Genomic DNA, 26717 nt, shown 5'->3' with positions numbered 1-26717 from the left:
CGGGCGGGGGGCTGGGGCGGGCCGCGGCGGGGCCCTCGGAGCAGCCTCAGATGCCAGGCAAGGCGCATTGTGCGGCCGAGACAAAGGAGCTGGAACCCGGCCCCTACCCGGAGCAGAAGGGGGACCTCTCCCCTCCTCCCAGAGGGGGAAACTGAGGCCAGGGCACCAGAACACCATAGCGCCCCCTGGTGGAGCCGGGAGCTTTTGACGGTGGCCTCGCTAACCTCCTAGGGACCCTGTGTCCTTCTCCGTGACCCCTGGACCCACTGGATGACCCCAGACAGGTCAGGGGCTGCCGAGGCCCCACCCTGACTGGTCTGCGAGGGGAGCTTCACCCTCTGTGCTGCAGAGTTTGGCCACCTGGGCCCCGTCCGGCTCAGTCTCCCACGCTGCGGGGGCTGGTGCCAGCCTGTGGAGGGCTGCACGCGGGGGCAGGACCCCTGCTGGCCTGCCCACGACCTAGCCCACCCTCTCTCCTGTCCCTAGGCTGCTCCGTCCAGCCCTCCGAGCCGCCTTCTAGCAGGTGAAGGTGTGTATGGGGCTGCTGATGCCAAGCTGGGCAGGCACCCCTCACCCCCCCACAGCGGTGTCTGTCGGGCATCCGGCCGGGCTGATAAGAGCCCCCTCCCCTGCCCTCTTTGCTAGAGAAGATTCCAATGGCCAGCAGAGGCCTGCTGAGGTCAGGTCGCCATGTTAGGTTGGGTAGGTTGCAGACTGCACAAAGGGGCTGAAGGCGGCCATGGTGTTGGTGGTGGTGGGGGGGAGGTGCACCCATCCATCACCCTCTTCTCCTCTGCACCCAAATGCGGCTCAGGACTAGCACTGACCATCTGTTGGCCCAGCGCTCTTTGAGCTGTCCAAACACCCAGCACAGCCGTGCCTGGGAGCAGGGCCCCTCGCGTCCACGGGGTCCCATCAGATGTTGGCGTGGAAAAGGAGGAAGCACCAGAAGGGGGGTGCTGGCTGGCGTGGAAGGGGCCGTGGAGCTGTCCTGCTTGGACAGGTGGGAGGACAGAGTCCAGCAGGGCCTCGGGGGCACCACGCTGGTGCCGGCGGGCGCGGGGCAGGGCCGGCTGTGGCGCGTGCCAGCCCGCCGCCCTCGCCCGCTCCCCGCCTCGCTCCTCTCTGCTCCTTCCTCCCGGGATTTTGCTTTTGTTCCCTTCAGGAGGGGAAGGGGGGGGCTCGGATCTAAGTGGCTGCAGCTGTCCCCAAGGCCACGGAGGGGGAGGGCGCCACGAGCCAGCTAAGGGCCGGGCTGCGGGTTGCCGAGGCTGGCTGAGCGCAGGTGGCATTGTTCCAGGGGGCCAGGGGGGTGGAGGGTGGGAGGGCCACACAGCCCGTGACGAGGGCCCGGGCCTGGCCAACATGGGGCGCCCCCGGGAGACGGGGGAGGGGGGCCCTCGTGTGTAGGAGCCTGAGTTGTGTGTCAGATCTGGCTTGTGGGAGGGAAGCGTGTGTCTGCCGAGAATATGTGTGTGGAACGGTTGTGGGGGGAGGGAGGGGGAGGGAGGGGAGGAGAGGGAGGGTGTGTGTGTGAATACGCAGACACGTGTGTATGCATTTGTGTCTGTGTGAGTATGCAGATGTGTGTGTGCATTTGTGTATGTGTGAGTATGCAGGTGTTGTGGGGGGGGAGGGGAAGGGAGTGGGAGGGAAGGGAAGAGAGGGAGGATGTGTGTGTGAGTACGCAGACATATGTGAGTGTGCAGATGTGTGTGTGAGGGAGGGGGAGGGAGGGAGGGAGGGAGGGAGGAGGGCGGGCGGGCGCACTGCGGGTCTGGAAAAGCCAAGGCGCCAGCAGCAGGTCCGGGGTGCAGCTTCGGGCCGCCGACACCCCCACCCCCAAGTCCCTCCATCTCTGAGTTTTAATTTGCCGCCTAATGGAGTCCCTGATCCACCTCGGAGCTGCTGGGGAGGATTAAGCGTCCAGCTGGGGGATAAGGTGCTCAGCCGAATTCGAGGAAAATGAGTTCGGAAGGAAGAAGCCGGCTCCGCTCATTAGCATTCAGAAATGTCCGGGGCGCAGCAGGCCCGAGCCGGGACGCGGCCCGTGTGCGTGTGTGGGCGCTGGTGCTCGCAGGGGTGCCCGGGAAAGCGAGGCCCTGCCTGGGGTAGGGGCGGCCGCGGCGGGGCTGCGCGTGGGGCGCCGGGGGGCGGGGGGGGGAGACTGTGGAGGTGAGTCAGCTGGTGTGTGTGTGTGGGGGTGTGACATGTGTATGAGTACGCAGACGTGTGAGTACGCAGACGTGTGTGAGTACACAGACGTGTGTGTGTGAGTATGCAGACGTGTGTGAGTACGCAGACGTGTGTGTGAGTACACAGACGTGTGTGAGTACACAGACGTGTGTGTGAGTATGCAGATGTGTGTGTGAGTATGCAGATGTGTGTGTGAGTACGCAGATGTGTCTGTGAGTACGCAGACGTGTGTGAGCACACAGATGTGTGTGTGAGTACACAGACATGTGTGTGAGTATGCAGACTGTGTGAGTACGCAGACGTGTGTGAGTACACAGATGTGTGTGTGAGTACGCAGGCGTCTGTGTGAGTACACAGATGTGTGTGTGAGTACGCAGATGTGTGTGTGTGAGTATGCAGACATGTGTGAGTACGCAGACGTGTGTGCGTGTGTGTATGTGTGAGTACGCAGACGTGTGTGTGAGTACACAGACGTGTGTGAGTACACAGACGTGTGTGTGAGTATGCAGATGTGTGTGTGAGTATGCAGATGTGTGTGTGAGTACGCAGATGTGTCTGTGAGTACGCAGACGTGTGTGAGCACACAGATGTGTGTGTGAGTACACAGACATGTGTGTGAGTATGCAGACTGTGTGAGTACGCAGACGTGTGTGAGTACACAGATGTGTGTGTGAGTACGCAGGCGTCTGTGTGAGTACACAGATGTGTGTGTGAGTACGCAGATGTGTGTGTGTGAGTATGCAGACATGTGTGAGTACGCAGACGTGTGTGCGTGTGTGTATGTGTGAGTATGCAGACGTATGTGTGTGAACACGCAGACATGTGAGTACGCAGACATGTGTGTGAACACGCAGACGTATGTGTGAGTACACAGACGTGTGCATGAGTACACAGACATGTGTGTGTGAGTACGCAGACGTGTGTGTGTGTGTGTGTGTGTGTGTGTGTGAGAAAGAGAGAGAGAGCCTGGGGATGGTGGTCAGAAGGGCAGGCCCGATGCCCACCTGCCCAGGTCTGAAATCTTGCCGTGTGACCTCGGGCCAGGCACTCCATCTCTCTGCTCCCCAAATCCTGAAAAGGGCCAACAAGACTAATAACAACCAGGACGAGATCTGCCAGTGTGTGCGTGAGTCGGGGAAGGTGACTTACTAGGCTGCCCAGAATAGCGCTGGGCCCCTGCCACCTGGCTTCCGGCCTCCCTTTACCCGCCAGGTGGGACGGCGCTGGGCGGCAGGGCGGGCTGTGCGTGCCTGGGTGCCCTGGTGCTCCTGGGGTCTGGCTTCAGCCCCATTTTGCAGGTGAGGAAACTGAGACTCAGAGAAGCCAGGCGCCTGGTCCTGGTCCGAGGGCCTGGGGCAAGTGGTGGGGTTTAGATCACGTCTGCCCGCGGCCCTGGGTCTCGGCATGCTCCTACGGGCAACCAAGTACACCTGCGGGCACCCCCCACCCACGGGGCCCCCTGCGAAATGCCGCTACTGCCGGGCTGGGGTGGGGAGGAGCTGGCGGGCGAGCGTGAGGCTCCCCGCCCGTAAATCTGCGTCTACGGCTCACACGGGCACCATAAAGCCAGCAGGCTGTGGCTCCCTGGGCACGGGCTCAGCGGCGCATCCCGGCAGCTGGAGCATGGCCGCCCCCGCCAGGCTGCCCACCGGGATTCCTCTCTGCTCGCCCACTTGTTCCGTCTTCCGCCCAGTCCCTGAAAGCAAAGGCAGCCCTGGGTGAGGGGAGGAGGGGGGGTGTGGGGAGCACCAACCGCAGAAGAACGGCAGAAACGGGGTGCGAGACCCTGAGAAAGACGCCAGCGCCGTTTCCTAAGGGTCTGTTCTGTGCCCACCACTAAGCCTGCCCCACTCAGGAGCACGAGCTCAGACGCTGCAGTGACATTGCCACACCCTGCGGGGTCGGAGTGAAGGTAACAAGAGGAGGCGCCTTCCACTCTCCTGAGAGGGAGGGAGGGTGCAGGAAGGTCACAGTCCACCCGCAGACCTCCCTCCTCCGCTTGTCCTCTCAGGACCAGGGCCTGCCTCAGGACCTTTGCACTTGCTGCCACTGCTCCCTGGCATGCTCTTGGCTTTGTTGACTCTCTGCATTTGGGTCTCTGCTCATTTATCAGCCCTGGGCCACATCATGGAAAGAAACCCTCTGCATATTTTTTTTTTTTGGTTTGTTTCCGTTGTTTATTTTTTTTGGGGGGGAGGGGCACACCTGGAGATGCTCAGGGCTTACTCCTGGCTCAGTGCTCAGGGATCTGTCCTGTCAGGGGACCCTATGGGGTGCCGGGGATTGAAACAGGGTCAGCCACCTGCAAGGCTAGGGCCGTAACCTCTGTGCTCCGTCTCTCTGCTGGCCTTCTTCCCATTTTCCTCATGGCTCTTACAACAGTGCTCGCCTCTAACTGTCCTGTGACTGGCACCAGTGTTACACAGGGAGCATCAACAGGCAAACTCAGGGGGCACTGCCCTGCCCCCGCCACCCAGGGACACAGTGGCAGGGGACAGCAGCTGAGGTCCGAGCCCTCCGCACCTGGGATGGCGCCAGGCTCCGGGCAGTGGGGGGAGGCTTGCTGGTGTGTGTGTGTTGGGGGGCTGGGACGCCCCTTTTCTCTCTCCCCCCACCCTTGCGGGTGCCACCCCAGCGGGTCGCCTACTCCCTCTGCCCTGGACTGTGGGTCCCGGCCTGGCTCGGAGAGGCAGGAGGAGGAGGGGGCACGTCTGTGCCAGTGACTCGGACCCGGCTCCAGTCTGAGGTGCCCCAGGGAAGGGGTGAGTAAGGAGAGATGAAAGGAGGTGAGGTGAGGGGCGGGCTTCAAAGTTGGCAGATAAAAGGCTCGGAGAGAGACCACGGGGGAGGGGAGGGCTGGTGGCGGGCGGGCACGGGCACCCAGACAAGACTCCTCCAGCCCAGAGCCCGGGAGGCCGCTTCAAACTGGGCCTCAGTTTCCTGCCAGGGTCGGGGGGGGGGTAGTGAACTGAGAGGGGAGGGGCAGCCTGGCCCCCGGAGTCGGGATCCCCTGCACTGTCTGTCTGTGCCCCTCCTCCGGGAGCCCCTTGTCTGGGCAGTCACACAGGACTGACCCCTGGGGATTCACGCCAACCTGCCCTGTGCGGGGCTCAAGGAGGAAGTGACCCTGCGGGCCAGTGGCCAGTTGCTTCTGCTCTGACCTCTCCTCCTCCCCTCGGCCGGAGCACCCCCAACCCCGCAGCCTCACACACCCCCAGGGACACCCACGCCTGCGCCCCCATGCCGTGCGCTCTCTGGCCTGTCTCTGCCTCCATCCGCCCCCTCCATGGGTGGCCCCCAAGCTCGTGGGGCTGGAGCCCCGTCCCCAGGGACCCCTGGCTGGGAGGGAGCGCGCAGAAGGAGCCAGGAGCTGGTGCCGGCCACGAGGGGCGACAGGACAGAGTGAGGCGGCAAGTGGGTGGAGGGACAAAAGGGACCTCCCGGAGGGGGCAGGGAACCCGGGAGCAGGGCAGAGTCTGGGGCTTTGCAGAGCTGCAAGGAGCGGGCGAGGCTGGGCTGAAGAGGGGACACACAGTCACTCGGGATGGGGGACAGGGTCACATGGGGGTCTGGCCTTTGGTCTGGAGCCTGCAGGAGCCTCCAGAGGGCCTGGCCATGAGGCCAGGCTCTGATTTATCCCGGATGGTGAGTGTGACTTGATTATAGATTAATTATAGATTATCGATCAATTATAGACCATAAATCATAGGTCAGCTATAGCCTATAGATTGATTACAGCCAACGGATTGATTATAGACTATCAACTGATTATTGACTATAGAATGATTATAGACAGTAGATTATGGACTATAGACAACAGCCTATAGATTGTAGGCTATAGATTGTAGGCTATAGATTGATTATAGATTATCAACTGATTATTGATTGTATTGATTGTAGAATGATTATAGACTTTAGATTGATTATAGCCTAAAGATTGATTATAGACTATAGATTATAGGTTGATTATAGACTACAATTGATCATAGACGATAGATTATAGCCTATAGATTGATCATAGACTGGTTATAGCCTATAGATTATAGACTATAGGTTATAGGCTGATTATAGCCTAAAGATTGATTACAGACTATAGATTATAGGTTGATTATAGCCTATAGATTGATCATAGACTATAGATTATAGCCTACAGATTGATCATAGACTATAGATTGTAGATTGATTATAGCCTGTAGATTGATCATAGATTATAGATTATAGGTTGATTATAGTCTATATATTGATCGTAGATTATAGATTATAAATTTTAGCTGGAGGCCAGAGCAGGAGACACAGCCAAGTGAGGACTGTGCCCCTCCCACACAGAAGAAGTGAGGTGAGAGACCCCCCTATTCCTGGTTTTCAGTTCAGGCCGAGGCTGGCTGCCCAGCTGAAGGCTGAGGTGGGCGCCCCTCCCCCCCGCCCGGCTCCTGTCCCCTGTCCCCAGCCCAGCCCTGCCCTGCCCTGGTCCCAAGTCTCTCCCACGAGGCCCCTCTGGCTCCGCCTCCGCCTCCTCCCCCCCACCTGAGCCCAGCCCCCTTCCCGGCGCGCCCCCCACCCGCCCGCCCCCCTGCCCAGTCTGTGCGCGCGGAGGGGCGGTGGGGGGGCAGCGGGCAGCAGGCGTGGCCCCGAGGGGGTCTCACCGGACGGGCCGGTTGGCGGCGTCGGGGTCCCGCGCCGTCACCACGCCGACCAGGGAGCCCACCTGCGCGTCCTCCTGCACCTCCAGGAGGCCGGAGGGCGGCCGGAACTCGGGGGGCTCGTCCACGTCGGTCACGGCCACGCGCACGATGGCCTGGTCGCGGAAGGTGCCCAGGTCGGCGAAGCGCGGCTCCACGAACTTGTTGAGCGCCTCCAGGACGACGGTGTGCACCGGCTGGGACTCGAAATCCAGGCGCTGCGGGCGGGACACAGCGCGGCCCACTGAGGCAGGCGGAGACCCGTCCCCGCGCTCTCGAGGGGAAACTGAGTCCCGGGCAGCCCCCACCCAGGAAGGCACCGCCAGCACCTCCGGGGACCCTGAGGTCACTTTCCTAGTCATCTACTTCCATCATCTTTGGGTTTTGGGGCTGCACTGGGTGCTCAAGGCTCATGCCTGGCTCTGCCCTCAGGGCTGGCTCCTGGCACAGCTCAGGGGACCCTAGAGGGGCCAGGGAATGAATCCTGGTAGCTCACTTGCCCGACAAGCGCTGGCCTGCTGTCCCGGCTCTCTGGCCCTCTCTGGGCTTTCAAGCATCCTAAGGGACTGTAGGGTCACCTCACCCCCTGCCCAGGCTCGGAGCCCTGCCTGGGGTCACTCAGCGGGACCAGGACAAAACCAGCAGAGGAAAGAGTCGGGCCGGGCCAGCTGTGTATCTGTGGATCTGAGAAGTTCCCTGCCCGGGAGAAGCGGGGGGGGGGGGGGGGGGGCGGCCTTGGAGCCCCCCTGGGAGACGTGGCTAAGCCCACCTAAGACCTCGCCGGCCAGTGCTAATGAGCCCGCCTCAGAGGGGCCAGGGCTGTGTTGAGGAGAAATGGCCCTGCAAGGCTGGGTGCGTACCCCACTCCCCTGGGTGGGCTGCTGAGTGCTAAGACTGGCCTATGTATAGGAACCCCCCCTTCTCCTTCTCCTAAGTACCCCCCTCTGCCACCTGAATCCCCATCACTAGCACCGGAGGCTGCAGGACACTGGCCTGGGACCAAGGGTGAGCTCTGGAGACACCGATATTGGGAGGGGGGCCCCTGAACGAACCCAGGCGGCCTCCACAAAGACCCCACGGGCACCACTGCAGAGGTGTGGGGGGCAGCGTGGGGAGTCTGAGCAGGCTGAGGGTCACACCCAGCGATGTACAGGGGTTCCTCCTGGCTCTGCACTCAGGAATTACTCCTGGAGGTGCTCAGGGGACCCTATGGGATGCTGGGAATCGAACCCAGGTCGGCTGTGTGCAAGGCAAACGCCCTACCTACTGTGCTATCACTCCAGCCCCTATTCATTTATTTTTTAAACTAAAAAATAATTATTTTGCTGCTTATTTTGGACCACGCCTGGCAGTTCTCAGGGGTTCCTTCTGGCTCTGCACTCAGGAATCACTTCTGGCGGTGCTTGGGGGACCGTATGAGATGCTGAGAATCGAACCCAGGTCAGCTGCATGCAAGGCAAACACCCTCCCCCCTGTGCTATCGCCCCAGGCCCTCCAGGGAGGGTCGGCGGAGGAAGGAAAGAGCTCAGGTTAACAGATCTGAATTTTGGTCCCAACTTCCACGAGGCCTCATGAGACCTAGGTAAGGGCCAGTTTGGGCCCTTACTGCCTCTGTTCTCTCGCTGCTAAAAACGGCCACAGCACCGGACAATTAATGCTAGAAGGCTAAAGGGAACGTGCGCTGTTGGGGCCCAGTGTGGACCCGTAAGGGTCTGGGGGTCTCAGCAGGAATCCCGCCTCCGATCACGCGCTCTGCAGCCCGGGGCAGGTGGCTCCCCCTCTCTGTGCCTCAACAAAAACATTTTGCAAAAAAAAACCGAAGGAGTGGTGGGTCGCTTTTCCCAGCTGGGACCTGGGCCAGCTCTCAGCTCTCCTGAGAGGCCGATCCCGCCCCTCCGCCGCCCAGCACCAAGCAGGCAGCCACACCTTCTGGACAATGAGGACGGCCTCCTGCGTGTCGCTGTCCGTGGTGACCTTGAACACGTGCCCGCCACTGCCGCTCTCTTCCTTGAGGTGGTAGGTCATGTCCGTGTTCTCGCCCACGTCCGAGTCCTCGGCCTTCACGCGGCCCACGGCTGTGCCGATGGGGGCCGACTCCTGGATGGTGAACTGGTACAGCTCTGCAGGGCGGCATAGTGGGGGTGGGGTGAGCAGGCTGGGGGGCTTCGGGAAGACGCAGCTGCCCGCGTTCCTGCCCTTGCTCCCTCCCGGGTCGGGATGGGGGCTGGAGTGGGGAGGGGGGAGGGCATGGGCCTTGCACGCAGCTGACCTGGGTTCGATCCCCGGCACCCCAGAAGGTCCCTAGGGCCCTGCCAGGAGCGAGTCCTGAGTGCAGAGCCAAAGTCAGGGTCTACGCACTGGCCCAGGAAGAAGCGCACAGTGTCCCGGCCCCTCACACAGGCCTCAGGGCTGAGGCTGCTCTCCCCGGAGGCCGCCTCGTCTTCAGAATGGAATAAGGACGCCGGGCACAGACAGCGGCCCGTGCCTCAGTCTTAGGATGTCGGCTTCAAAGAGCGGAGTGCGGGCAGGCAGCCTGGGTGCGACCCCGCACACCTCAGGGTCCCCTGAGCACTGGCAGGTGTGGCCACAAAATGAAACGAAATGCTGCGACGAGGGCCTGCACCGGGCAAACGGGTCAGATGGATCAGCAGAACAATCGAGCAAACGCTGCCAGGCTCTGGGTTGTCTCTGAGGCGACCGGCACTCTTGGTATCGATCTCTCTGCCTGCCCGTCTTGACCGGGCACCTGCGTGGTCCCGGAGGGGGTGGTGAGCACCAGGCCGAGAGCAAGGAACAAAGCGCCCAGCCCCCCACCCCTCAGTGCTTTCCTCCGGGTGGAAGGAGAGAGACACCAAAGCACCAAACGCGCAGCTTGTCGAAAGGTGCTGGGTGCTCCGGAGAAAACTTAAGCTGCTAAGGGAAGGGAGCGATGCTGAGGAGGGCGTGAGCAGAGTTTGAAACAGGACGGTCTCGGAAAGGTCTCGCTGAGAGCAGGGCAGCTTTGCACGTCTGCGGGGAGGCGAGGGAGTGAGCCAGCAGAGACCGGGGATGAGCAATGCAGACAGCGGGAACGGCAGGTGCAAAGGCCCTGGGGTGGGTCTGTGCCTGGCACGTCTTCAAGACTGGCAAGATGGCCAGTGTGGCTGAAGGGGGTGGCGGCGGCGAAAGAGGACAGAATGAGGGCAGATGGCACAGAAGCAAGGTCCTGGACTTCTTCCGAAGCCAAAGTCGAGGTGAAGGTCGTTTGCTAAATGAAGAAGCAGGGGCTGGGGGAGGGGTGTGTGTATGAGTGTGTATGTGTGTATGTGTGTGAACGTATATATGTATGTGTGTGCATGTGTGTATGTGTGTGCATGTGTGAGTGTATGTATGTGTATATGTGTGTGAGTGTGTATGTGTATGAGTGTATATGTGTATACGTGTGTATGCGCACATGTGTATGTGTGTGCGTTTGTGTGTATGTATATGTGTGTATGTGTTTTTATGTGTGTGTATGTGTGTGTGAATGTATATGTGTATATGTGTGTATGTGCATATGTGTATGTATGTGTGTGCATGTGTGTATGTATGTATATGGGTGTATGTGTGTTTATGTGTGCATGTGTGAGTGTGTGTGTGTGTTGTGGGTTCCCACCCGGTGTGTAGCAGCCCCCTGGGCTTCACCCTCACCTAGCAGCCAGCTGAGCTCGGCTCTTCCTGCGTCCCTCCCTGCAGGGTCTCCTGCTGCCTCTGAGTCCGCCCTGCAAACCCCGACCCCGGCCGCTCCCCACACCCCTGCTCTCCCGCAGCCCAGCTTCGAGCTCGTAACTCCTACAACCTGACGCTCTGCCTCCGGTGGGCGTCCCCTGGTTCCTCTCTTCATCCTTCCGGCTGCCTTTGCTCCTCCCGAATGTTTCCTGCTGACGGGAACATCGCAGCCTCCAGCTCTGCCCCCCAGTGCCAGGACCCCAGGAAGCCCCCCTTGTGAGGATTACACACCCTCCTGCCTGCCTCTGCTCCTCCCCACGCCCCTCCGAAGGCAGGAACTAACTGCACCTCACCATGACGTCTCCCCAGAGCCAGGCAGAACCAAACCCTCACGAGCGGAGTGAGAAGGGGTGAGTCAGGGAACGGGAAGACGCCGCCGCCGGAGGTCGTGGCAAGTCTGACTGCCAGGCGCCGGCGAGGGGGTGGTGCCACCGTACCAGCGTTCCTTCATGGGGTACGAGTAGGGGGGAGCATTTTGGTTTTATTTAGCGAGGCTGGGGTGAAAATAGCAAGGCCTCAAATAGCACTGTGGATTCATCATGATGTTGAGAAGGAAACCCCCGGGGCCCTGGGGCCCTCGAGCTGGGGCTATTAGGGACATGCTTTGGTGACGTCATTTGGCTCATGTTCCCGAGAGCCCACCCACTTCTGCTTGGAGGACTTGGCAGAACCCAGAACCTACCCGCGCCCTGAAGCGAGGCTTCCTGGGCATCGGTGGAACTGCCTGTGATGTCGCTCGAGAGCGCGCCCACGGTCAGCGCATGGCCGGCCTGGGGGAGGGGCAGCACTCTTGCCCACCCACAGCAAACTCAGCAGACCCTGGCCATGAAAGGGACACGTGAGTCGGAGCCTGAGCAGGCCCAAGCGGTTCACAGATGTGTGAAGAGAGACAAGAAAAGACACGACGACGCGGTGGTTTGTCCTGCAAGGTGAGAAGCCGGTGAGAGCAACGGACAGGCTCGGCCGTGTACACAGAGCTGAGCTGTGACAGCCAGGGCCTCGGACGCAGAAGAGCTTGTCTCGGACCCGGGTGGAGGGGAACACTCAGGAAAGGGCTTCTGGACGCTTCTGGGGGGCCACCGTGCTCGGTGCTGGGCGTGTGGCTTCTCAATGACTTGGCTTTCTTTTTTCTTTTTGGGTCACAGCTGGCGATGCACAGGGGTTACTCCTGGCTCTGCACTCAGGAATCACTCCTGGCAGTGCTCGGGGGACCCTATGGGATGCTGGGGATTGAACCTGGGTCGGCTGCATGCAAGGCAAACGCCCTCCCCGCTGTGCTATTGCTCCAACCCCCCTGTAATGACTTGTTGAGGAGGCTGGAGCCATAGCAGAGCGGGTGAGTTGCTTGCCTTGGACACAGCTGACCAGGGTTTCATTCTCAGCATCCCAGACGGTCCCCTGAGCCCCACCAGGAGGGATTCCTGAGTGCATGAGCCAGGAGTAACCCCTGAGCATTGCTGGGTGTGGTCCCCCCCGCAAACAAAAACAAACAGACAAACCAACACCCCCATCATGACTTGTTGAGCTGGACGTTTCTGGTTGATGCCCGTGTGTGTGAGTGTGTGTGTGTGTGTGTGTGTGTGTGTGTGAGCACGCACACATACTACAAACATTTCCCTTTAAATATTCACACGACAAAGGAATGCAGCGCGCCGGGGTGCCCACAACGGCCATCAATAGGGCCCTTCTCTCAGCTCTGCCCGCCCCTGCCAGCCCTGAGCTGGCACAGAGCCTGGCATCCCTGGGCAGCCTGGACCCCGCCCCTCTGCCAGGGCTTCAAGGCCTGCCCGTCTGTGGGTGGGGTGGGCCAGGCGGGCTTCTGTGCCGGGCTCCATGGCGACGACGTGGCACAGGGCTGCGAGGGGGGGTGCGGGGAGGGGAGCCAGGGCACTGGCCACCGGGCAGGCGCTGCAGCTGGGCCCAGCGCGTGGCCGGAACACGGTGGCGCTCGCAGCTCCCTTATCTCCCGGGGTCAGTCCCTGTGGCGGCGCCTAATGTGGGAGCGGTAATGGCTCTCCCGATAGGGATCAGATCCTGCTCCTGCCGCATTTAGTCTCTGCCAGCCTGGCCAGCTTCCTCTGGGCCGGAGCAGGGGATCGAGGGCTGGCAAGGCTGAAGGGGGGGGCGGGGCAGGGGTGGTGGTGGCCAGGGGGACTGCAGGACCCCCACCTTTGTGGGTGCTGGGTGAGGAAAGCAGGATGAGGCAGGTGCAGACTCCCCAGCAGGGTGTGGGTTTCGCCACGGTCTCCGTCGGGACCCCACGTGCCCTCTGCCTGCCTTCCCTGGCAAATGCCGTCAGCTCAGGGGGGTGTGCAGAACCAGCGAGGGATGGGTAGTGAAGAGGGGGCGGGGGGAGGGTACCACAGTGATGGGGAGTCTGACAGATCAGACAGCTCTGGACCACCCTGGCAGGAAATGGGTCACCTGGATTGCAAGGACGACGCGACCCTGGGCGACCCACCCTTGGAAGGCCAGTGATGAAGAGTGAGGTGGCGATCTAGGAAATGGGCAGAAAGCCTGCCAGGGGATGGGGAGTTGGGGGGGCCTGGGGGTAGGCAGAGGGGCTCCTTCACTGGGTAGGAAGCCTACAGGGGAGCTTGGGAATTGCAAGCAGCTCAAAAGTTTGCACATAGCACAAGAAACTCTGGTTAAAATAAAAAAAAAACCAACCCTACTGAATAATATCTGAAAATAATCTGCACAGTGTACAACCGACAAAGAGGCAGCGTCCAATAGACACAGAGCACGCACAGGCCTCCGCCGAAGAAGACCACCAAGAAACGGGGAAGCGGGAGGGGGGGGGCGACACTTCTCCCAGGAGAACATATGGACGGCCAGTAGGCGTGTGGAAAAGTGTTTATCATCACCGATCAACAGGGAAACGCAAATCGAAACGACAATAAGAGCATCTCACCCCGGGGAAGAAAGGCAGCTCGCTTAAAAAGACCGGAAACAGGGGCTGGAGAGTTGGGACAGTGGGGAGGGCGCTGGCCTGGCACACGGTCGACTCAACACCCCACCCCCACCCCCCAGACGGTCTCCTGGTCCCCACCAGGAGTGAGTGCAGAGGCAGGAGTCAGTCCTGAGCACTGCTGGGAGTGCCCTGAAAAACAACAGCAACAACAACAAAACTGGAAACAGCTGGTGCTGGCGGGGGCGGGTGGTGGGGAACGTGGCGACGAAAGAACCCCCAGCCACCGCTGTTGGGGGAGGGGGGGTGTCGTCTGTTTCCACCCCCACGGAGACAAGCTGGAGATCTCCCACCAGAATAAGGCAAAAACTCCCACAGCACCCAACCATTCCACCCTTGGCATCCTCCCCCCTAAACACCAGCACCGTGACTCGAACACGGGGCTCTTAGCTCCACAGTCAAGGAACGGCAACAGCCTGAGGGGCCAGCCACAGAAAGGACGGGGTCGTGGGACAGAGACACAGAACACGGCTCGGCTCTCAGAGAAGGTGGGGTCACGGGACCGACTGGAGGGTGTCACAGCAGGCAAAGTACAGGAAGGGGAAGGACAAACACCAGATGATGGCCCCGTGGGTGGGGTGCAGTGAGACAGAAGAGGGGAAATGACAGTGTTGACCAGTGGCAGACCCTGTGGCTTTACGATGCTAATAACCCACCCTGCGGGGAGAGGCCAGAGGAAGAACCACCAGACCGGAGGGTCTCGGGCACGGTGGTGGCGGGGTGCGGTGACCCAACAACACCAGACCATTCTGGCACTAACGCAACCATCGAAACTAATGATAATTTTTTTTTCTTTTTGGGTCACACCCGGCGATGCTCAGGGGTTACTCCTGGCTCATGCACTCAGGAATCACTCCTGGCGGTGCTCAGGGGACCATATGGGGTGCTGGGAATCGAACCTGTGGTGACCATGTTGGCTGTGTGCAAGGCAAACGCCCTACCGCTGTGCTATCGCTCCAGCCCCACTAATAATTTTTTTAAAAAGCTTGGCCATAGGTGAGTTGCAAGGATGACACAGCCCTCGGTGACCCGCGCTGGGAAGGCCAGTGAGAGCGAGGTTGGGGGCCAGGCTGGGGTCTCCAGGCACTCAGGGCGAGCTCACTCACTCTGCGGGAAGCGGGGCGGGTTGTCGTTGACGTCGGTGACCACGATGGTGACGGTCGTGGAGCCTGAGAGGCCGCCCAGCTGGCCGGCCATGTCTGTGGCCTGAATCACCACCTCGTAGCGCTCCTGGCTCTCCCGGTCAAGGTCGGGCACGGCCGTCCGGATCACACCTGGGGGATGGAGGGGAGGTCAGGGGGCGCCCTGGCAGCCGCCAGCTGCCGGCCTGCCCCAGAACAGGAGAGAGAACAGAGCGGAAGGGATAGTGGAAGCCACACGTGTTCTCACAGATAGGCTCACACACACGCACACACACACGTCACCATGTGAATATGCCCACATCCGCCCAGGCACACATGTCATGATGCAAGTATGGCCAAACTCAAGCTGACTCAGTACCACACACAGGCACACATGTCAGGATGCAGGTATGCCCACACTCACGCCCACTCAGTGTTCTATTCCCACACTCATATACACGCTCACACACGTGCTCAAGCGTGTCCATGTTCAACACATCTTCATTCCTGCGCTCACATTCTTACACACACTCAAATACAAGCTTGTGCAAAAGTGCTCCACTCACACATACCAAATGCTCCGGACAGACCCCTATCTCCTCATACACAATCCCAGGGAGAGCCCACACAGTTGAGGCAAATACCGGCACACACAAGGTCCTGGGTTGGGTGTCTGGCACCATAAGGCCTCCTGAGCACTGTTGGGAGGAGCTCTGAGAGTTCCCTGTGTGCTGGGAAGGGCCCCCTCCACCCCAATATCAACATCTGTGCATGCGTGCATGGGGAGGTGGCAGACACAGACACACACTCACACACTCATGCACACACTCACATACACAACTGTCACATGTCAAAGATGCCTTTTTAAGGGCTGGGGTCAGGTGTATGCTTTGCACGGGCAGGACCTTGGATGGACCCTGACCTCACAGGGCCCTCCACACATCACCAGGTGTGGCCCGTGTGGCCCCCAGAGCCTCAGGGTGCAGTGAATTCTTGCCCCCTGAACACCAGGGCGGTCGCCCAGACTGGTTGGCCAAATACTCCCAGGGGTTAGCGCAGGCCCCTGAACACTGCCAGATGCCCCGCATCCCTTTCAGAACTTTCTCCCACACAGGTCCATGCTCACACCCCCCTTTCAAACACACGTGCACACTTCAGACACACAACAGCACACAGCACAGAAGCAGTGGGACACATTGACAGCCGGCTGGGGAGACGGTCACTGCGTGGGCCGCACTGTGGGGGCGTCCATCTCCCCGGCACGGGTGCGAGTGGGAGCCTGGCCTGTGTGGGTTCCTCTGCAGGTGGGGCTTGGTACAGGGATGGGCACGGAGCCGGGGGTGGCCCCGCCAATGCCTCCCTCTCACCCTCACGCGGAGTCTCGTGCCCAGCACACACCCCACGCCCATGCACAGCCTCAACCCACACTCGGCTCCGACTCCCTCCTTCCCGCCACCCCCTTCCAGGCCGGCTGGGGGGTTGGGGCACCTAGTCTGCTCATCGCCCAGCGAACGATCCTCCAGTGGAGGGAGGCACCAGGTGGCGGCAGTGGACACGGATCCGGCGCCAGGGAACGCTGATGTCCTTGACTCCCCAGCAGCAGGAGATTGGGGGGGGGACTGGAACTGGTGAAGTTCATGAGGCGTTGAGAGCACCCCCCCTCCCCGACTCCAACCTGCCGCATACCAGGTGGTGGCAGGTGGTGCCCGAGGCCCGAGTGGCAGGTGGAGTCACGCACCAGCAGTGCAGGACGCGCCCCATAAAGCCCAATCTCCACCTCCGAGGTCCCCAAATTGTCCCCAGACTGCACCCAGGGCAATGAGACATGAAACAGGGAGAGAGGCTGTCAAGGGGGGCACCTGGGAGGCGCTGTGGCTCTGTTTTGTTCGTTTTGTTTGTGTTTTGGGGTCACACAGGGTTGACTCCTGGCTCTGTCTTCCAGGGTGACTCCTGGCAGGCTTGGGGGACCGTAGGAGGTGCCGGCGATCGAACCCAGGTCAACCGCGTGCAAGGCCAGCCCCTCCCCCCCGTTGCCCTCTCCACTTTGTACTTTTGTGGTTTGAACCCTGTACCATCTCTCTGGCCCCTGAAAAACTTAACACAAAATGCAGAAATACACAGTGAAAATGATTAACTTTTAGAACAGCCGCATGCATGGATGCAGTTAAATCTGGTTTAGCCAATATGTTAAACTTCAGTCCCAAGGTGCGGTGACTCTCCCGGCATCGCAGGGGGATATGGAATGTGTCTCTAACCAACGCCCTGAGCGCCAGCCTCCCGGGCCTAGCAGGTCGCCGCTTCTCACCCCCGTTTCTGTGGCGGGACTGGTTTCCCCAGCCCAGGGATCGGTCCCTAGGGGCAGGTGACCTTGGGGGTGACTCCCAGATTGGCCCTGTGGGGGTCCTGAGGCCCGAGTTAAGTGCCCACTTGGCACTTCTGCTTCCTAACCTGCGGCACGGAACGGGCCAGTACCCCCAAGAACAGAACCTCCCACTGGTAACTTGGACGGGCTGGCGCCTCTCGGGGACACCGCTCCCTGCCATGCCGGGTGCCAAGAAGACCATCAGAAACTGTTGAGTGGCCCCAGAGGTGACATCGGTCGAGAACCTTTGGTCCAGCCAGGTTCTTGAGAACTGCCCTCAGTAAGGATGGCGCCACCAGCCCTGCGAACTGCCCATTCTCAGCGGGTCCTCGCAAGCCCCCCAAAGAGGCAGTGATGGCCCCATTTTGCGGAGCAGGAGATGAAGGCACAGAGAGCCCAGGTTCCCTGAATGAGGCTGCTCCTGGCCAGATCAGAGGGACGGGACCGTGGGCATCCAGGCCAGAGGCCCAGCTCCGGGTGGCTGGGAGGGACTGTCACAGGGTGTGGGGGGGTGACCGAAGGACATGACGGACATGGCCCTCTGCTCCTGGCATGGCCGAATCAGACCAGCCATGCAGCCGTCTCCGGCCGGGGCCCCTCCCCGCACCGCACCTCAATGCTGGGCCAGAGACAGAGACAGAGGCAGATGGAGACACAGAGACACTCAGGCAAGAAAGAGACAAGGGGAGAGACGCAGAAGCAAAGAAAAGGAGAGACATGGGGGGAGAGGGAGAGCGGGTGAAGGGAACAGGAAGAGAAAGAGGGGAGCAGCGAAGAGAGAGTGAGAAAGGGGAGAGAGAGAAAGATAGGGAGAGAGGGAGGGAGAGAGAGGGAAAGGGAGAGAGGGAGGGAGAGGGAAATAGAAGGAGAGAAGAAGAGAGGGAGGGAGAGAGGGAGAGATGGAGAGAGGGAGAGAGGAAGAGAGAGAGGGAGGGAGAGGGAAAGAGAGAGGGGGGAGAGAGGGAGAGGGAGAGAGAGGGAGGGAGAGAGAGGGTGGGAGAGATGAAGAGATGGAGAGAGAGGGAGAGAGGGAGAGAAAGAGGGAGGGAGGGAGAGAGGTAGAGAGAGAGAAAGAGAGAGCCCACACCAGAGAAACCAACAGAGACGGGGAAGGAGGGAAGGAACAGCCAAAGTGCTTCTGGGTGGGGAGAGCAAACATCCTCCCCAGGGGGCGGCTGGAGAACACAGCTGGAATAGGACAGATTGTCGGGGGAGTGACCACAGCACATGGCCGAGCTGGGGGGCCCTGGGGGACCCCTGGTAAAGGCAGGGAGGGGACCCGGGCAGCCGGGCACTTACTCTGGACCGAGTTTCTGGCCCATCACTGTGCATAAGCTCTCTCTGCTGATGGGCCTGGGGGCTGCTACGCCTCTGAGCTGGGCCGGGCTGAGGCCTGCCCGCCAACAGAGCTCGCCTTGCTGTCTCTGCCGCCCGCAGCTCTGCCATCGGGGCATGGGGCCCTCCTCCCTAGGGAACAAGGAGGTGCCAAGCGTGCCCACTGCGGTGGGTTCGCGAGGTCCCGCCACCTCGCAGCTCACCCGGACACCTGCTAAGTGAGGCCGACCCGGGCCTTGATGAGCCGGGTGTGTGGGGTCGGCCCTGGGGATCCCCGAGGTCACAGTGCTGCAGAGACGTTTAGGAGAGAGTGGCCCAGTCCGGGAGGCTGTCCCGCTGCCCGTTGGCTGCCACGCGAGGACCCGGTGACAGAAAGGCCCATCGAACCCTGAGGGCCGTGCCAAACTGACTGATGTGAGCCCTTAATCTGGGCCACAGAGGGCAAAGTGGACAACGACATCCCCTGACCCTGTGCTCTGCTGGGGTCCCTCCCGCCAGGCCCAACCCCAGCCCCACGCATGGGGCCCGCCTGCCCGCCCGCTACGGATTCTGGTTCCCTCTGAGACCAGGCGTTCCCTGAGGGGTCAGGGGCTGTGGGGGATTCTCCAGTCAGCTTCTGAAGCTGTGAAACCTTTCCACACTGCAAATCCCGACACTCACTCCTGGAACAAACCCTTCCTAAAGGACCTCCTGCATTCTAGGGGGCCACCAAGCTGTTTTTTTTTTTTTGCTTTGTAGGTCACGCCTGGGGATGCTCAGGGGTTACTCCTGGCTCTGCACTCAGGAATCACTCCTGGAAGTGCTCAGGGAACCCTATGGGACGCTGGGAATCGAACCCTGATCAGCTCCGTGCAAGGCAAACGCCCTCCCCGCTGTGCTATCGCTCCAGCCCCCAGGCTGGATTAAAGTTGTGCAAAGGGAAGGGGCTCTCGAGAGGGGCTCCAGGCTTCCTTTCCCCCAACCCCCACATGCTGTCTGACCGTGGGCAAGTGCCGGACCCTCCCTGATCACCCTCACTCTGGAAAGTGGGAGTCCCTAGCAGGGAGGGCTATGTGAGGACGGCCGGGCTCACTTTGGGGTGACACTTCACTGATGTTTCTTCTCAAGTCGCTTATGGGGAGCACCCCACGAATGAGCTCTGTGAGGATGCTACTCTCCGGCCCTTTGCATCCTCCTTATCTTGGGGTGTGGCCCAGAGAGGTCGTTCAGGAAACAGAGTGGCCCACCCCCACTTCTGTTCAGGGCTGGGTGGTCTGCTCCTGGCTTCTCAGTTAGAGCAAGAAGCCCCAGGGGGTCACACCTCATCTTCATGGGAATCTAACAACTTAGAAAGGCCCAATTTTGTTTCTATGTTTGTTTTGGGGTCACACCCGGGGGTGTTCAGGGCTTACTCCTGGGCAGGCTCAGGGGCCTCTATGGGATGCGGGGGCTCGAACCCTGGTCCGCCACATGGAAGGCACAGACCCTGCCCACTGTGCTATCGTCTCTCCCCCCAGAGAAGGGCCCCTGTTTAGTGTGAGTTCTTCCCATCCAGGAGGGGGACACGCTTGGCCCAGCTGAGAATCAGCAGCAGGTCACCCTGAACTCTCGGGCCCAGCTCCCTGCCGGGTGCCAGTGTGGACCCTCGCTCCCCCCTGGGTGTCCCGGTCCCGCCCCACAACGCTGGGAACCCCCCGCCCCCACCCCAGGCCCGAGTGATGCCTCATTAGTCGGCAAATGCCATCTCTGTCGCCCTTGTGCGGGGCTCGCTGGCAGGCCTGGCCTTTAAAACACACAAGTTAATTCCTCGGCCGGCACGGGCCCGCGGGGCCGCCCTCCCTCCCCGCACCTTCCTCCGGGCCCCTTCCGGCTCTGCTCCCTGCGATCTGCACAGCGAGAACAGACTGTACCTCGCCGCGGCTGCTAAATATAGACCCGCAGCAGCGGAATATTCCTGGCTGGGGACTAGAGCCGGGCTGGGAATGGCACCAGGGCGGTTCTGGCTCAGGGGCTGGAGTGGTGTGTGGGGTTGGAGGGGGGGGGGGCGCGGGTCCTTCCCGGGAAGCCAGCGGGGGGGCTTTCAGGCCCCAGGAGCTGAGACGCCCAAGAACCAGGACCCCACTGGCACCTGCTGAGCCGGAGGGCCACTTTCTGGCTCCCTGGGGCCTGTCCCTGCCCTCCCAGGCTTCATGCCTGCACCCCCCAACACACACACACACACACACACACACACACACACACACTGGCCACACTCCTCTGCGCCTCTGCGGGTGAGGGAGTGGGAAGGGTGGGGCGTTGTTCTCAGATCTTGGACATCCCCCTCAGCCCTGGTCGCTCTCTTTTGCTTCATGTGGGAGGGTCGTGGTGCTGGGCACGACCAAAATGACCTGGGGGCCACTCACAGTGATGCTGTACCAACAGTGCTAAATAGTGCGGTGCTGGGTGCTGGGAGGCAGTGCTGGGTGCTGAGATGCAGTACTGGGTGCCAGGATGTAGTACCGGGTGCCAGGAGGTAGTACTGGGTACTGGATGCAGTGCTGGGTGTTGGGATGTAGGGTTGGGTGCTGGGATGCAGAGCTGGGTGCTGAGATGCAGTACTGGGTGCCAGGATGCAGTACCGGGTGCTGGGAGGTAGTGCTGGGTCTAGGACATAGTACTGGGTGCTGGGAGGCAGGGCTGGGTGCTGAATACAGTGCAGGATTTTGGGTGCTGGGATGCAGTACTGGGTGCCAGAACACATTACCAGGTGCTGGGAGGTAGTGCTGGGTGCTAGGACATAGTACTAGGTGCTGGGAGGCAGTGCTGGGTGCTGGGATGCAGTGCTGGGTGCTAGGATGCAGTGCTGGGTGCTGGGATGATGTACCTCACGGCTGACCTTGCTTCCTAGTAACCCCCTGGGCCCCACCAGAGATGCTGGACGGGGGTGGGGCGTGTGTTGCTATGGACAGAACAAGGTCCCGGCATGCAGAGCGGGCACCCTCATCCCGTGCCGCTTCTCCACCCCACCCCCACCCTGCCCGTGTCTCTGCTCCGTTTCTCTCTCTCCTTGCTGCAAAGATGAGCAGCTCACAGGGCTGGAGCGATAACATGGCTGGTGGCACTGGCCTCGCATGTGGCTGACTCTGGTTCATTCCCCAGCGCCATACGTGGTTCCCTGAGCACTGCCAGGGGTCACTCTTTTTTTTTTCCTTTTTGGGTCACACCCGGCGATGCGCAGGGATTACTCCTGGCTCTGCACTCAGAGTGACTCCTGGCGGTGCTCGTGAGACCATACGGGATGCTGGGAATCGAACCCGGGTCAGCCGCGTGCAAGGCAAACACCCTCCCCGCTGTGCTGTCTCTCCAGTCTCAGGGGTCACTCTTGAGCACAGAGTCAGGAATAGCTCCTCAACATGGCAGGGTGCGCCTCCCCCCCAGAGACGTTCAACTCTAAACAGCACCATCCCTTCAGCTGAATGAAGACACTCATCATTGTCTCCATAACACCGTCACCACTGTCACCTCAGAGCCTCTTTAGGGACCGGGTCTCATAGCTTGTGCTTAGTCCCTGATTCTCAACCACAGGAAAAGAGGGCTGAAAATCACAGCTGAGATCCAAAAAGCCCGGCCCTCACGGGACTGAGGTCTTGGCCAAGGCCGCCTCCTCAAAAGGCTTGTCCCAAAAGGCTGCTTCCTCTCAGACTAATCCCTTCTTTTTATTTGTTTACTTGTTTGGACCCAACCCGACAGTGCTCAGGTCTGACTCCTGGCTCGGTGCTCAGGGGTCACTGCTCGGAGGGGCTCGGGGATCACTCCTATGGGATGCCGGGGATTGATCGTGAGTTGGCTCCCGACTTTGCTATCGCTCTGCCTCTGTGCCCTGCCTCTCTCCCCCTGCCACAGGGCTGTGCGCTCCCACGAGTCTATTCTGTCTTCCCGACTAGAATCCAAGCTCCGTGTGGGCAGGGCCTGTGGGCCTGGCCGGGAGCCACATTCCTAGAATCGCCAGCGGGACGCACAGCAGAAACCCTAAAAAGATTAGAATGAATAGATTCTCTCCTTCTCTCCCAACGACTGTCACCAGAGGCGGGGTGCCATCCTCACTCTCCTGGGCCTGGGAAAACCATGCCCCAAGGTGCCCCTGCAGCAACAGGCCCACATGTCAGACCGTGAGAAGTTCTAGAAGAATCTTCCCCGGGCACCTGAACCCTGCGTGGCTCACACAGAACCACTGAGCTGTGTGCTGGAGCCTGAGACCTGTTTGCCAGTCCCTTTGCCCCGGGACGCTTCTTAACTTCTTAACCCACCTTCCTCCTTTGCATCGCCAGAGTTGGCACCCCCTTTTCATGCCAGCCCCAGAGTTAGAACCTCCCCCCAAGATTCTCCCCATGGTCAAGTCCTATACACTCACCGAGGACCTAATTTGCCTCTTCACCGTCAAACCTCATCCTTCCTTCTCAGCACCTCATCTCGTTTCCTCCCGTGACCCTGAACCAGATGGAGCAGGTTAGGGGGTCCGGGTGGGTGCAAAGAAGGGATCCGGGCTTTGATTTTTGTCGTCCAGGGTTCTCCGATGGCCACCCCGGGTTCCTATGCCTCCCTGAATTCAGCAGCTGCCTCTGAGCCAAGCTACACAGAAGCAGCCCGAGGGAGCTTGTTAAAATGAAAACCTGAGCATGTCACTTCCCTGCTTAAAAGTCATCAATGAACCCACATGTTGGTGAGGGGGAGGGATAGCGGGCTGGCTCCGAGGCGTTCCCGGGAGTGTAATCGGCTCCATTTCGGCATTATCTATCCACATTCCAAATGCAAGTTCTCTTTGACCCAGAGTTTCTACTTCCTGAAAATTATCCTGCAGATGCCCTCACACAAGCACACAGTGATCTATGCATGAGGTTATTCACTGTAGCATTGTTCACTGTAGCCAAAGATTGGAAGCCGCGTAAGTGCCCATCAAGAGGGGACTGGTGAAATAAATTTTAGTGTATCCATAACAGCTGTTAAATAAAAGAATGAGGAAGCTCTTTATGTACTGATACGGAATAATCTTCAAGATGTATTGTTAAGTGAAAAAGGCAAACAGGGTGTCTAGTGAGTGCTTATAGCTACCATTTTTGTGGGGGAAAAAATAAAACAAATGCATGTACCTATTTCCTTGTACATGCATAGAAGAGCTCTGGAAAGATACACAGGAAAATTACATTGGTTGCCTTGGGGACGCAGGCTGGTGCCTCCGAGGCTGGAAGGGGTGAAGAATTCACACTACATATCCATTTGGACTTTCTGAATTTTGAACCTTGAAATGGATAATCTGGTTTTTTTTTAAACTTAATATTTTTTCAAGTCAATGAGTTCCGAGCTCTCCCCGGATGTGTGCGCCGAGAGCCCCTACCTTCGCAGCTGCAATTAGGGGAGGGGTAAGGGAAGCAGCTCCTCTCTTTCATGTTTCTTTAATGTCTGAATGTTTTCTAACATGCATCACATTTGCAAGGAGGAAAAAAAAAGAAGACAAGGAAGATGTTATGTTCGGAGAATACAATTATAACTGTGCGCCTGGATTGAAATTCCCAGCCCCCTCCTCCCAACAGAAAAAAAAAACACGAATCAAAGCCCCCACCTCAAATCTGTTGCCTGCTCCCGTCAGAACAAAGCTGAGACTGGCCGGCTTCCACCAGGGCCTCGGCCAGGCCCTCTGCAACCCTGCACTGCACGTGGGCGCTTCTGGGTTGCTTACAATTCCCCTCATGCTTCGACTGCTCTGGCCCTCTCCGATTTTTGCATGCACCGTGCCCTCTGCCTGCAATGCCCTTCTCTGGCCAACACCTTATCCTCTTGCAGATCTGAGGCTTCCGCCCTGAGAATCTTTGCGCGGGCACATTCAGTATCCCTGCCCTCCCTTGTCTGTCCTCTTGCCCCCACGGGAACCTGAACCCCGTGAAGGCATTTGATGAACAATCTGGCGCTCTCCCTCTCCTTCCTATTCTGGGGGCGCAGAGAGCAGGGCCCGGGGAATTGGCTGCCACTCCCCTCTGCGTGGCTCCTAGTGAATCGCTCACCTCCCAGCCTCTGTCTCCTTCTTTCTGCCGACCCCTCCCTGCACCCCCACCCCCTCCTGAGAGGGCCCTCGTGCCCTAATCCCGTTCAAAGCTCAAAGGGAGCGAGACGGGGGCTGGCGGACAGCAAGCAGCAAAGCCAATCTTCCCTGAAGGTCTCGGGCTCTCTCTTTCCAAAAGATCTTCAATAACTTCCCTCCGAACAAAGCGCTCACGGCTGCTGGGAAAGTGCCCTTCACCAGCAAAAAGGACTCGGTAGGAACAAAGCCGGGAGGGCTGCGGACACGCCTGCCTCGCCTCAGTTTATCGCCCAGGGGGGATGCGTAGCTCTGAACTCCTTTCAGGGTCCCTAGGCTGGCCGGCCGCCTTCCGCCTGGTCCTGCAGGTGTCTTCCCACCCCATTCTGCTCGTAGGCCTCTTCCCGCTGCCAGCCGGACTGCCTGCCCTATGTCCATCCTGGAAACAAGAGACTGGGCAACTGCCACCTGCTTCCAGGGCTGTTAGCTGGAAAGGTGCTGAGCCCATAGGAGGAGGTGATGAGCTGCCACCCCAGGCCACGCCCCTTCCCGCCCCTCCCTGCCCAGTCCAGGCCCCGCCCACTCCAGGCATGGCCCCGCCCCATCCCGGCCCAGGTCCCGCTCCTTCCGGCCCCATCCTGGTTCAGTTCAGGCCTCACCCTTCCTAGGCCCCGCCCACTCCCGGTCTGAGCCCGCCCCATCATCCTGGCTCAGTCCAGGCCCTGCTCCGCCCTGCCCAGCCCCGCCCACTCCAGACCTGGCCCCGCCCCAGCCCAGGTCCCGCCCCTTTCCACCCCATCCTGGCCCAGTTCAGGCCCTGCCTAGGCCCCGCCCACTCCAGACCTGGCCCCGCCCCATCCTGGCCCAGTTCAGGCTCCGCCCTTCCCAGGCCCCGCCTACTCCAGACCTGGCCCCGCCCCATCCTGGTCCAGTCCAGGCCCTGCCCAGGCCCCACCCCTACCCCACCCACGCAGGTGCAGCCCCGCCCCATTCTGACTAGGCACAGCCACGCTCACATCTCGGATAGCTACGTCCCCACCCCAGGCCACCCCAGTCCCACCCCTCGACCCTGGCTCCGTCCCTCACCCGTCTTGGGGTCCACGGTGAAGTGATGCTCTCCGTCCAGCACGCTGTACACCAGCCGAGCGCTGCTGCCATAAGTGGGGTCATCTGCATCTGAGGCCATCACCTGCATCACCGATGTGCCTGGACCCGGGGGACCAAGCGACACGAGGGTTACCTGGGGCCACTGTAATTGTCCTCCCCACCGGCTCCCTCCGCCCCCGCTCCCGCCCTAGGAGACGCTGAGAATGAAGCACCAGGCTGGCTGGAGGTAACTGCGGTCAGTCCACTCACCACCACCCCCGCACCCTGTCCCCAAACAGTCCCGCCCTGCTTTCCAGGGTGCCTCTGGATTGCACCTTCCCAGGCGTGGTCCCCAGCGGCAGGACAGGGCAGGGAGGTCGTCTCTGAATGTTTCCTCTTCAGCAAACTGGGGGCTGGGAATCTCAGTCCTTGAGGAATCTCCACCTCAAGGCAATGGTATTCTCCACAGCTGGTGCAGAGCCAGCCCGGGCGGCAGCCGGCCCAGCACAAGTGGCACAGGAAGGCCATTGCGAAGTCCGAGAAAGGAGACCGGGCAGCCGGGCAGCTGCCACCCAAGGCAGGGTCTCTGGACCCACCTCAGGCTACCCCGGTTTCTCAAGAGACTTCTGCCCCTTCTGCCCATCCTGCTCTGCCGTGGTGGGTTCGGGGTAGCCCAGAAGGTTGACTGAGGGGCACTGGTGCCCCAGAGGCCACGCTGACCTGTCCCTGGCGATCCACTGGCTTTGCCCAGCCTCCCTATGGGACGTGATTGAGTGGGCCCTGCCCCCCACTCCAGTCCCGCCCCCAGACCCCTGCCCGCCTCTCCACATGCTCTGCACGTCGGCTTCTGGGGAGAGTATAAATTGGATAAAAGTCCATCAAACAGCGGCAATTAAGTTATTGATTTTCGACGCTGCCTCATTAAGCTGGGCGCTTCTCTCGGCCTGTCCCAGAGATGGTTCTAATTTGACATCATGTTCAATTTGACGAAAGCAGGGTTTGGGACGTGAGGATGGAGGTGGGGGCAGGTGGGGGGAGGCAGGAAGGAGAGGCAGGTCCAGGCCCTGGTGTCCAGCTGAACCTTTCCAGCAAGAATGGGGGTGAGGTGGCCAGCTCCAAGAGGCAGTCTTGGGGGTCCAGAATTTGACCGGATGGTACCGGGGCTCGCCTCTCGCTTCAGAGAGGGGCTGTC

At 60.3% G+C, this 26717-nt stretch overlaps 1 protein-coding gene across 1 annotated transcript in view; it reads right to left on the bottom strand.

Annotated features, from left to right (window-relative positions):
• CDH22 (cadherin 22) overlaps window positions 1-26717 on the bottom strand; it is an 81944-nt gene that overhangs the window by 28144 nt on the left and 27083 nt on the right. Inside the window, exons 3-6 of the mRNA XM_056121470.1 lie at window positions 25526-25645; window positions 14700-14867; window positions 8802-8995; window positions 6840-7093 (exon numbers count right to left, since the gene is read on the bottom strand). Of these exons, the coding sequence (XP_055977445.1) occupies window positions 6840-7093; window positions 8802-8995; window positions 14700-14867; window positions 25526-25645 (736 nt within the window). The remainder of the gene's footprint in view (window positions 1-6839; window positions 7094-8801; window positions 8996-14699; window positions 14868-25525; window positions 25646-26717) is intronic.

This window comes from Sorex fumeus, unplaced genomic scaffold (genome assembly GCF_029834395.1).
Source record: "Sorex fumeus unplaced genomic scaffold, SorFum_2.1 ptg000044l, whole genome shotgun sequence".
In the NCBI taxonomy this organism is placed as follows: domain Eukaryota; kingdom Metazoa; phylum Chordata; class Mammalia; order Eulipotyphla; family Soricidae; genus Sorex; species Sorex fumeus.
The sequence above is the reverse complement of the archived record's forward strand: the minus strand, read 5'-3'. Positions and strand labels throughout refer to the sequence as shown.